Source organism: Amblyraja radiata, chromosome 8 (genome assembly GCF_010909765.2).
Source record: "Amblyraja radiata isolate CabotCenter1 chromosome 8, sAmbRad1.1.pri, whole genome shotgun sequence".
Taxonomy (NCBI): Eukaryota; Metazoa; Chordata; class Chondrichthyes; order Rajiformes; family Rajidae; genus Amblyraja; species Amblyraja radiata.
The window spans coordinates 13248270-13261382 of NC_045963.1; the positions used below are offsets into that span (position 1 = coordinate 13248270).

The following is a 13113-nucleotide window of genomic DNA, read 5'->3' on the forward strand; positions in this document are numbered from 1 at the left end:
TATGATAGAAATAATAAGGACATTCACTACATTACAAGTAACTTCATTATATTTTTTGACTTTTATGTGGAATCGATTCGGCATGTGGAGGGAAATTATATCTCATGGTTGGAAGAGTAGATTGTGGAAATAGAATTTGAAAATAAGAACCAGACCTCTCAGAAGTGAAGAAAAGATGTAGAGGGTAGCAGAAATCTGTGATTCCCTTCCAAAAGTGGCAAATGATGCCAGGTCACTTATTAATTGCAAATCTGGTTAAATAAGATCTCCCAGCTCCAAAGATACGAAGGGGTGTGGGATAAAGGCAAAGGATCTAGGTCACAAATCAGCCATGATCTCATTGATTGGCAGAAGAGACTTTAAGGGTCAGAGGTTAATTATAACCCTATGTCGCTGAAACTAATACTCACAAGTCTTTCTCCTGACAGGACTTCGAGCAGTTTGATCAGCATTCGGCCATCGCGCAGGTCTGTATACAAATCTGTGATTCTGCAAGACACTCGTGCCAAGTGTGAATTCACCCATTTTGTGAAAGTTTTCTTTTGAACAGCTTCACGTTCGTCTATAAAATGAAAAACAGAACAAAATTGAAGCTTGTTTATTTATTGCTCAATGCTGAAGATATTTTCAAACTTAAAAACAAACGCTAAGGGGTTTAATCCAATAAACGAACAGAATGAATTACATCAGGATATAGAAAACGCAAAAAAACCTGGACCAAGGACTGAATCAGTCCACAACCAGAAACTTGGGGCAGGTGATCATTCTGTTCATGGAAACAGAATTTAAGACTGCATATTATTCATTTTAACAAATTATTTTACTTCACTTTCTTCAATTTTCCTGATAGATTTACATGAGACCATATCTGAAGTGGTGCGTAAAATGTAGATGTCCTTATTTAAGCAAGGCATTGGAGGCAGACCAGAAGTGATTTGCTGGACTATTACCTAGAATGTGCAGATTGTTTTAGAGCAGCCTTAAGGGCCTGTCCCACTTGGATGACCTAATCCACGAGTTTAGAAGACCCGAGATGACTTGAAAAAAATGTCAAGGTCGTGTTGACACGCCAAAGTAAAAGACCTCCTACGACAATGTCTACGACCTCCTACGACCATGTCTACGACCTCCTAGACCTCAGTCTTTCACACCTAAGACCAACTACGACTAGCTACGAGTGGAAATGATCACATGATAAAATTATGTCATGTTTGCATTTGTTTTCTCGGGCCAGTTACCGACCTACGACTACCTACGACTACCAACACGACCTACCTACGAGTAAAAAGTATACATTTTTTCCATGCCGACCTTTTTTTTTTACTCCTGGACATTTTTTATCATGCTGGAAAAAAGGCCACGACCTACTTGAGTACGCGGAGACCACTCACGAGCATGAAGAAGAGTGACCTACGACTTCCTACGACCTTGTGGCGACCATACTGCGAGTACGAGTCAAGGGCAAACTCGGCAGAGGTCGCCAATTAAGTCGTGAAAGTGGGACAGGGGCTTAACGCTGTTTGCACTTGAATGTAGAAAACTGCAAGGACACTTGATTGGAACATATTAGATTCTGAGGGGCTACCACATGGTGAATTTGCAGTGGATATTTCGTCTTGGGAAGAACCCAAAAGTTGGCATCTTCATTTGAAACAAATGTGCCACCAATTTATAACAGATGAGAAATCCTTCCCCTCTCCCAACCCCCCCCCCCCCCCCACCCCAGTTCAACTCAAAGGGTTATGGAAGAAGCATTGATTATTTTTAGTTTAAATCTTTTTATTTGAATTTTGAATTTAACAGCAATTTGCATACATACAATGATAACAGACAGTGATAATCAGGACATAATTGTACAACAGTATGTAAACGACCCTCAAAACCCTTACCCTTACCCACTCTCGCCACCCGGGAACAAACAACACTCACATACATACACATCCACACAAATACGATAAAAAAAAGAAAAATTTAAATTTAAAAAAAAAAAAAAAAAAAAAAGGAAATACAAAATAAATAAAAATAAAAAATAAATAAAACAATTGTGGGGAGGGAGGGGGGGGGAGAGGGGTTGAGGGGATAGCAGCTGCAATAAGACAGAGCTGTGATAGAGGACACTCAGTCCTCTTCCGAGTCCGGAAACAAGAGCTTGACCCATTTCTTATCTGAAACCTTATCGAAGTTTGTAATATATTAGGATTGAAATATGTTTATAAAAATAGATAATCTTTATAATTACCAAGTTTTCAGGAATAATTCTTTTGTCTTTCATTTCTAATTTGAATTTAAAGTGTCATTTGGACAGAAATATTTTTTCTTAAATTTTGCAATGCCATTTCACCGAGTACATTCTCCTTGCAGCAATATATAATTAACAGTACAAATGTTTAATTAATTGGTAGGTGTCAAGGTTATTAATGAACGGTGATGCTTGATTTCTGTGAACTGTAGAACATTTATTATAGAATGTCTTTCTAGCAAAAGAAAGAAATATTTATCTTATATTTTTTTTAATCGAGGTTCGCAACATGAATCTCAAAATATAATTTGAAGGCTAACAGTGTTGTAAACCTTGTGTGGTGTCTGAGCTTCAACAAACGTGGACAGTTTTAGATCCAGAGGAGGTTTACAAGAATGACCCCAAAAACGAGTAGGTTAACCTGTGATGAGTATTTGTCGGCACTGGGCCTGTACTCGCTGGAGTTTAGAAGAATGAGGGGGGACCTCATTGAAACATATAGAATAGTGAAAGGCTTAGATAGAGTGGATGTGGAGAGGATGTTTCCACTAGTGGGAGAGTCTAGGACTAGAGGTCATTGCCTCAGAATTAAAGGATTATTTTAGGAAGGAGACGAGGAAAAATGTATTTAGTCAGAAGGTGATGAATCTGGAATTCTTTGCCACAGAAGGCTGTGGAAGCCAAGTCAGTGGATATTTTTAAGGCAGAGATAGATTCTTGATCAGTACAGGTGTCAGAGGTTATGAGGAGAAGGCAGGAGAATGGGGTTAGGAGGGAGAGATAGATCAGCCATGATTGAATGGCGGAGTAGACTTGATGGGCCGAATGGCCCAATTCTATACTCCTATCACTTATGACCTTACGAACACAGCATTTCATTAAAACATTTCAGCTGCCCCGGCATTATCATCTGCAATGTCGATTGACAAATTTCTCCTGAGATGGCGATATTCAAATATCATGCTGGTACTATGAGGGCAATATCATTTTCCATTTACAATTGTAGTGGAAAGAACCATGAATGGATTTTATACCTTACTGCATGTCAAACAGTATACAAACCTGCAGTAAACAGATAACTTTGCCCAGCCTAATCTCAAATTGAATTCTAGTATCAGTTCTAACACTGCTGAATACTTCATGAGTATGTATATTCTCAATTTCCAACCTTTCCATTATTTTCACATCAGGAATTAGACATCAGTTAGAAATCTCCTTATAACTGAAGAGTCATATTTTCATTAACATGCTCATCTGCAGCTTTTTGCTTTATGGACTGGCTTTCTGCTCAACAAAAATCTTTGAATGGCTTCTCTTAGGAAAAGAATGGCCCAGATTCTGCCAACATTTCTCGGAGCCAAGTTCCAGCAGGGGTTGGGTCTCCAACGCAAATGTGGAAGTCCTGAACATAGTGGCTCCACTGTTGGACACGGCATGGAGTCCAATGAGGGAACAGGAGCTTGCTGAGATTCCCAGGCTCAATTAATCTGCTGCGGAACTTGGACCTGGCTAGACCTGCTACACAATCCATAAACCCATTCATTCAAATGGGATGGCAGAGCTTTAGGGAGCAAAGATAGTAAGGAACATTGTGTGTTTTTAAAAAAAATTGTGCTTTATTTATTGTTTTCTATTATGAAACTATTTCAATAGTTTTATATTTCCCCTTTCTTCAAAAATAATTTGACGGCTTGCAATAACAGGAGGAGTGGGTTTCATCTGTCAAAAGTTCTTAAAGCATTTCATAAGGCTCTTCATCTTGCACCAATGTTATCTAATTATATTAAGAAACCTTGCTGATCAGTACCAGGACCAACTGTGCCAGAAAGGTCTACTTTTTATATAATAATGGGGGAGGAACATGGGTGAGAAGAGTAAACTGTCAGATTAAGTTAATAAATCCCAGTCTGATCATCCTAATGGAGACACAATAAACTGCGGGTGCTGCAACCTTCAGCAAAATCAAAGAGCTGGAGAGACTCAATGGGTCAGGCAGCATCAGTAGAGGGAATGGTCTACTGACATTGCAGGTCTGGACCCTTCTTCAGATGAGTCAAATGTATTTCATGAGTTGCCATAGTTTTTTGCAAAGAAACAATGAATCCAAGTCATGTTACATTGGTATCATGTTGCAGAAATATATATACAACATGATGACATAAGTGGATGATGCCAAAATTGGTAAAGATTTTCTCAGATTACAACAGGATTTAGATGAAATGGAGGCCAAGAAATGACAGATGGAATTCGACGCAACCAAGAGTGAAGTGTTGCATTTTGGCAAGATAAACCAGGGCAGGACCTGTACAGTACAGTAAATGGCAGAGCCCTCAATAGTGCTGCAGGGAGAGAGATCTAGGAGTACAGGTACATAGTTTCCTGAAAGTGGCAACAAACGTAGAGCAGTTGAACAAGGTTTTATTTTTGCCTGCTTGTCTTCAGCCATTGACTACAGTAGTTTGGATGTCATGTTGTAGAGTATTGTGTTAAGTTCTGATCACCCAGCTATAAGAAGGATCTCATTAAGTTGAAAAGAGTGTAGAAGAAATTCAAAAATATGTTAACAGGACTGCAGGGCTTGAGTTATAAGTAGGGATTGAATAGGCTGTGCTTTTTCTCCCTAGTGTGTAGGAGGCTGAGGGGTATATAAACCGCTAGACATCTTGCTGGGTGGGCATGGATGAGTTAGACCAAAGTGCCTGTTTCTGTGCTGTATGACTTTATCCTGATACAAGTATCAAGCACGGTGGCACAGCGGGTAGAGCTGCTGCCTCACAGCGACAGAGACCCGGGTTCGATTCTGACCACGGGTGCTGCCTATGTGGAGTTTGTACGTTCTCCCCATGGGTTTCCTCCGGGTGCTCCGGTTTCCTCCCACACTCCAAAGATGTGCAGGTTTGTAGGTTAATTGGTATCGGTAAAAGAGTGCGTGTAGGATCGTGTTAATGTGCGGGGATCGCTGGTTGGTGCAGACTCGGTGGGCCGAAGGGCCTGTTTCCGCGCTGTATCTCTAAAACGAAAACTAAAAAACTAAAAAAAACTAAGTACAACATTACTTTACGGGTTTATTAAGGCCAAGCCAACTTAACTTTTAATGGGACTTCCTAACTACCACCAATCTGTCTGCCAGTCATAAAAAAAGATGCTGGTCTGATTACTCTGCAATGCCTTTGTAGTTACGCCCCAAAGACACTCCGTAATGCAAATGTTGTTAGTTGGTTACATCATAAAAGTGTCATTTAAAGATGCAGATCTGATTACCATCCCCACTAAAGGCAATATTCTTTACATGAAAAGTCATTAAAACAATCACAAGTCTCTGCAAAAAATTGCAGTTCCCAAATGGTTTGCACAGACCAGCCACAGTATTCAAATTGCTACATGAGAGATTGGTTGTAAACAAAAATGCTGGAGAAACTCAGCGGGTGAGGCAGCATCTATGGAGCGAAGGAAATAGGCAACGTTTCGGGTCGAAACCCTTCTTCAGACGGATTCAGAGATTGGTTGTTTATTTTAGAGATCGAGACAATATAAAAATGCATTATGTTAATTTCAGGTGACACTTAACAATGAAGACATTTCTTTTCCATATCTATGTATATTTAAAACTATTTATCTTTCTATCAGAAGGATAGATAAAATTAATATCGGAGATCACATTGTTGGTCTTTAAAGCAGACCTAAGTACAAGTCCAAATAAATGTATATGCCACAGATCAACAAGGTTTTAAATTCTTTTGTAAATCACTCTTTCTAAATGTTTGAGAATGGGTTCTGGATTAGTTACAATGAGTCAGTATTACAGTGTGGGAAGCATTGTGAGAGTCATGATTTTCGACTTCTCCAGTGGTTTTAACACCATCCGGCCGGCCTGCACCTGGGGAGCAAACTGACGAAGATGCAGGTGGATGCTCCATTGGTGTCCTGGATCAACAACTTACTGACAGAATGACCACAATATATCAGGCTACAGAACTGTCCCACAGACATGGTGGTGAGCAACACACGCCCCACAGGGGACGATCGTCTCTCCCTTCCTGTTTACCATCTACACCTCGGACCTCAGATATAACTCCATCTCCTGCCACCTGCAGAAATTTCAGATGCAATTGTGGGCTGCATCAGTGAGGGGAGGGAAGCTGAATACAGAGGTGTAGTCAACGACTTTGTTGAGTGATATGGGCTGAATCACCTGCGGCTCAACACTGACAAGGCTAAGGAGTTGGTGGTGGAACACCCCTGTCCCCTATCTCCATCAATGGTGTGGATGTGCAATTTACCAGGGAGTACAAATACCTGGGAGTGTACCTGGACAGTAAACTGGACTGGTCCAGGAACGCTGAGGCCCTGTACGAGAAGGGACAGAGCAGGCTGTACTTTTTGAGAAGGTTCCGCTTGTTCAACATCTGCAGTAAAATGCGACAGATGTTCTACCAATCAGTGGTAGCCAGTGCCATCTTCTTTGCTGCTGTGTGCTGAGGCGAAGGCAGCAGGCGCCAATAGGATCAACAAACTCATCAGGAAGGCTGGCTCCGTACTGGGGGTGGAGTTGGATTCATGGGGAGGTGGTCTTGGAGGGGAGGATGCTCGTCAAACTGCAGAGCATCTTGGACAATACAGCTCACTCCCTCCATGACACACTGGTCAACCTGAGGAGTACGTTCAGCAACAGACTGATTCCACCAAGATGCAGGATAGAACGCCACAGGAGATCCTTCTTCCCTGTGGCTTTCAAACTGTACAACTCCTCCCCCTTCTGTCGTGGGGTAGACTGAGACTGACTCCCCTCACCCCCCCCCCCTCCCTCCCTCTCACCTCCTTAATTTTTGCACGTCCTCAAAGCCTTTCCATTTGTCGCTTTAATTTCATGTTTCATGTATTTTGTGTTTTTTTTATGACTGTTGGCAAATTAATTTCCCTCCTGGGATAAATAAATTTCTATCGTATCGTATTATAAAGATTCAATGACTGGATCACCATTGTCATCCTTAATGTAAAATGTCAACATTTCTTGCTTTCTATCTATCAGTCAAAATGTAGAAATTTAAGATCTCATACCTTAGATTAATATATATCAAATGAAAATTAACAATTCATTGAACAATTATTTTCTGGGACAAACAAATCCAAAGAGCAAATACGACAGTTAAATTAAAAAAGTGTTATCTTTTGGGACATATTTATAAATTAATGTAGCTGCAATCCTTTCCAATAATTGTTCCATTTATCCTACAACAAAACTAACCTTTTTCCATATTATCAATGATAAAATCAGAATAATCGTCACTGAAATATTTTCCAATGTTTGACTAGAATGGTATCTTCGAATTTAAGAAATGGGCTCAGTGAGGCTCAAACGAAATTCCGTTTCCACAGCCATACAAACAAAGACAATTTCCTACAGACATACACACAATTCAATTTACAGAAACATCCATCAGTGAACCCACTGTGATGGAAGGCAAAAGCCCCAGGCGGGCGATGATAAGTCCCGCGGCCATTTTAGGCCGCGCCGGGCGATGTACGGCCCCGCTCCCGGTCTAAATGTCACAAAGTTGGAGCCCCAGGCGGGCGCTGGAATGTCCCGTGGCCATTAAGCCACGCCGGGCGATGTATGGCCCCGCTCCGGGTGATGTACGGCCCCGCTCCAGGTTGTTCCAACCCCGCGACACGGGCTGGAGAAGTTGCGTTACGGGAGCTCCGGAAAGCGGTCTCTCACCCGGACCAGCGAGCTCCCGATGTCCCAGTCCACCGGACCTGCGGCTACAGCTGGAGCCTCCGAGCTACGTGGTCTGGTCGCAGCAGCGAGTCACCAGCGGTCGGGCCGCAGCAGCTCCGATGCCGGCCAGCCCCACGATGGTAAGTCCGCAGATCCGCAGGCTCCGTGACTGGAGCCCCAGGTCGTTCAGGCTGGAGGCCGCTCCACGGTGTTAGGCCCCAACGACAACGGAGACCCGACAGGGAAAAGGTCGGGTTTCCCGTACAGGGGAGAGATTTTTAAAAAGTTTCCCCCTTCCCCCACAAATACACAGTTAAAAACACTATTAAAAAACACAAACAACTACATTTAACTAGACAAAAAATTTTTAAAAAGACAGACAGGGTGTAGGGGCCGCTACAACACAGAGTCGCGCCGCCACTGATGTCACTCAGTCAATGACCCAAAGCAGCAGATACATAATTAATAAAAAATTGCAGATATGATACACATACGACTTTCAGGTAGGTCACAGAGTCGAGGTTGAAATCAATGGTTAAACTTTGAACCAAGGATTTCCATACTTATCCCATCATAGCTTATGTTGTTGTGTTGTCATTATCGGAAACCACAATGTTTACATTTACCATTTTAATTATGTTTTAATAATACTGGAATATAATTATATCAAAATTCACAAAATTGCATTTAGTGATGAGTTTAGATTCATGGCTATATCCATTTCAAGATGGGAACACGCAGCTTGCAAACAAACACCTTTCATGACTACACCTGTGGTCCCCACTTGATTCATGAATTTAAATTGAAAAAATGTGATGTTGACCATGAGAGCGATACCACTGGCACACAAAACTGCAACACACTGGCCACAGAAGGCCATGGAGGCCGTCAATGGGTATATTTATGGGGGAGATTGATTGTTTCTTGATTAATACTGGTGCCAGGGTTATGGGGAGAAGGCAGAATGGGGGTGAGAGGGGGGTGGGAGAACGCAAGTTGTCTCACAACTTTAGGCTGTGCACGCCATACGCAAAAAGAAGGGGTGAGAGGGAAAGATAGTTCAGCCATGATTGAATGACGGAATAGACTTGATAGGCCGAATGGCCTAATTCCGCTTCTACCACATGAAATTATGAACAAATTCATGTCATAAGTACAATACAGCTTTGCTTGAACACTACTATTGCAGCTCTTAGAGACTATAACATGCAATGGGTGTAATCAGCATTTTAAAAATAGGAAATATTCAGCTCAAAGCCCAAAAAAGCCAACAAGAAACAAAATACTGCAAAAGCCGGATATCCAATTTAAAAGGAAAGAATTCTGGAAACGAGTCAATACCGGAGGCAGCATCCGTTGAAAGAGAAACTGAGTTAATGTTTCAGGTCAAAGACCTTTCTTCAGAATGGCGGAGGAGAGAAACAAATGGGTTTTAAGGTTCAGAGAGGATGGGGGTGAGGGAGGGTTGATAGCAGGTAATAGCTGGGATTGATCTGAAATGGCGAGATTGCTTTGCGTTAAAAGCCACATTCCATTCTATTACTGCATAGTCCTTCCTTTTACCCATAATAAACGATGAGTAGTCAGATTATTTATGGCTCCCAGAAGCACCATTATTGCGATATTGAGGCTGCACCACACAACAGATGACCTTTAGATAGAATCTGAAGAATAAACATCTATTTTTCCCCAGCCTACATATTTTATGCAAGGCCTATTTGGTATTAGCATGATAATCTCAAAATCTTTTATGTTCTGCTTCAATGGAATTATAACAGCGGAAAAATAATCAAAATACTCATTATTCAGCAAAAGAAGGCAGAAATTAATCAGAAGATAGACAAAGAAAGCTGGAGTAACAGCGGGGCAGGCAGCATCTCTGGAGAGAAGGAATGGGTTTGTATGCATCTCACTCTCAAAACCTTTAGAGATAAGGCATGGAAGCAGTTCCTTTAGCCACCGAGTCCACACTGACTATGATATCCCACTTTTGCATCCACCCCCACCACACTTGGGACAACTTACAGAGGCCAATTAACCTACAAACCGAATGTGGGAGGAAACTGGAACACCCGGAGAAAACCCACGCAGTCACCGGGAGAACGTGCAAACTCCACCCACAGTACCCAAGGTCAGGATTGAACCCAGGTCTTGGCGCTGTGAGGCAGCAGCTCCACCACTATGCTGCCCATGATGGATTGTTCTCAAAGTTGAAGTCAATGTCACTGTTACTCTCAACTTCCTTGCCTCATAATAATTCCAAGCTACCTGCCACTGATTTATGTCACATCTCAGTTTGTGGTATGATCCTGCAATAGGAAAGTTACTTAAGGGAAAATGCATAAAGACTTTTCTTCTCAGTCCAGAGGATGACAAAGACCAAGCGAAGACTTGCTTGTATTGCAGGCTTCTCTAAATTACATGCAGCAACTCCCCCCGGACAATAGAGACTGCTTGTGGCCCTGGACGGCGTCCATAGATTGCTCCGCATACAGTACAACTCTCTTCCTGTATATCATTCAACCCTAGACTCTTTGATTCTATCCTCTCCTAGTTTAGATGTCGTTTTTTCCAAACAATATTACTCTATACAACTGCATGCAGCTACTTGTCATTGCTATGGTTGGTTTTGGTGGTTGTACAGAACCAAGTGAATGACACCAAATATCATGCCAAATCCGATTATGCTTTTTAAAGATGAATGGTTCAAGAGCACAACCATACTAGCAATTTGTATTTTTTTTTAAAAGAGCATTGGCATTCCATGTTACACTTACATTTTAGAACGGAAGTCAAATGGAGTAGAATTCTAGGCCTGGCTATTAATGGACTGTCAACAATGGATGTCTAGTCATCCATGTATTTCCTCTCCTTTATGAGGCTAACTGTACAATCTCTATCTGAATTTAATCAGCTCAGTGAAGCACAGAAGTTGAACAGTGGCCCCTCCTGATCTGTACAGATAAGCACTGTGTTACAATGAGCAATTATAACGTCCAAGTTGTTTTTTTGTGTTAACAGGGTGCAGTGTCTCAGTTTGGAGAGATCCAGAGAATGCATTAGCAGTTGACTAGTTGAGCAACGATTTACTTATTACACGAAGGTCAGACTACTCTCCTCTTTGATACAAGGTGTTTGTTATAGCGTTTAACAGGTTCCTGCTATATTACACCAAATGCCAAATACATTGCGACTGTTACATAGAAACATAGAAAATAGGTGCAGGAGTAGGCCATTCGGCCCTTCGAGCCTGCACCGCCATTCAATATGATCATGGCTGATCATCCAACTCAGTGTCCTGTACCTGCCTTCTCTCCATACCCCCTGATCCCTTTAGCCACAAGGGCCACATCTAACTCCCTCTTAAATATAGCCAATGAACTGGCCTCAACTACCTTCTGCGGGAGAGAATTCCAGAGATTCACCACTCTCTGTGTGAAAAAAGTTTTCCTCATCTCAGTCCTAAAAGATTTCCCCCTTATCCTTAAACTGTGACCCCTTGTTCTGGACTTCCCCAACATCGGGAACAATCTTCCTGCATCTAGCCTGTCCAACCCCTTAAGAATTTTGTAAGTTTCTATAAGATCCCCCCTCAATCTTCTAAATTCTAGCGAGTACAAACCGAGTCTATCCAGTCTTTCTTCATATGAAAGTCCTGACATCCCAGGAATCAGTCTGGTGAACCTTCTCTGTACTCCCTCTATGGCAAGAATGTCTTTCCTCAGATTAGGAGACCAAAACTGTACGCAATACTCCAGGAGTGGTCTCACCAAGACCCTGTACAACTGCAGTAGAACCTCCCTGCTCCTATACTCAAATCCTTTTGCTATGAATGCTAACATACCATTCGCCTTCTTCACTGCCTGCTGCACCTGCGTGCCTACTTTTAATGACTGGTGTACCATAACACCCAGGTCTCGTTGCATCTCCCCCTTTCCTAATCGGCCACCATTCAGATAATAATCTAGTTACAAAAGAGGGTGCCTGGAAGGTCAGCGAGGGGGAAGTAGAGAGGCTCGGGGGGGGGGGGGGGGGGGGGGGGGGGGGGAGAGAAAAGAGATGGATATGGAATGACAAGTTAAGTGATGTCAAGGACATGACATTTGAACATTATGTGGAAAATGTGAGGTCATTAGTAGGGCAGAAAAAAAATTGAAAGCCGTAGTATTTTTAAAAAGTGAAGGATTAAAAGGTATTGATGTTCAGAGAGCTTTATGTCCTTGCACATAAATTATGCGTCAACATGGATATACTGCAAATAATTAGGAAGGCAGACAGTTTATTAGTCTTTATTGCAAGAGGCTTTGAATGCAGAGGGAGAAATATCCCTTTTTAATTATATAGGGCCCTGTTGAGACAGCAGGTGGAATATTGTGTATGGATTTGGCATCACTGCACGGGTAGTATATTTGTAGCGAATAAATTACTAGATTGATTTACTGGGTGGGGGTGGGGAATAGGGGCCTAATGAGGAAAGAATATACAGATGAGATTTATACTCTAGAGAGTTTAGAAAAATGAGAGTTGATCTCATTGCAACATACAAATGTCTTAAATGGTTAGTCAAGGTAGATGAGGAGTTTGTGTTTCTCTTGGCTGGGATGCCTGGAACAATCGTTGTCTCAAAGGATTCGGCTATTCAAGACACAGTTGCAAAGAAAAGTCCTCACCAGAGGGAAGTGGACCTTTGGAATGTTCTACCCCAAACTATTATGGAGTCTCTGCTATTGATGCACTCAACATGGAGAAGTTCAGAATATTTGATATTAAGGCAATCAGGAGATGTTGGTCTAGTGCAAGAAAGTGCCGTTGAGGTGAAAGATCGGCCATGATCTTACTGAATAGTAGAGGAGAGGTTGGGTTTTGGGGGCAGGGTAAATGGCCTGCATTTGCTTCCATCTCGTGTTCTTAAACTTATAACGTGCAGTAAGAACGCACCATTCACATGCCGATCCTTGGAGCAGGTACATTGCTTTGTATTGCAGTTACAAAACAGAATTATTAGAATGGTCACATGGTTCTCATAATTAAGTAAGATTCTTTCAACAATACCAGAAGCCAAATTTCGGCACAACCTGAACTTATTTTATACGGAATCCCTTCAATACCAGAAATAATTGTCAACTTGCTGAATGATTCACTGCACGTCAGAGTT

At 41.9% G+C, this 13113-nt stretch overlaps 1 protein-coding gene across 6 annotated transcripts in view; it reads right to left on the reverse strand.

Moving 5' to 3' along the window:
- sptbn1 (spectrin beta, non-erythrocytic 1) overlaps window positions 1-13113 on the reverse strand; it is a 190046-nt gene that overhangs the window by 62180 nt on the left and 114753 nt on the right. For all 6 annotated transcript variants that reach the window (XM_033025223.1, XM_033025218.1, XM_033025219.1 and 3 more), the window contains one exon: window positions 411-562. In XM_033025223.1, coding sequence (XP_032881114.1) covers window positions 411-562 — 152 coding nt within the window. The remainder of the gene's footprint in view (window positions 1-410; window positions 563-13113) is intronic.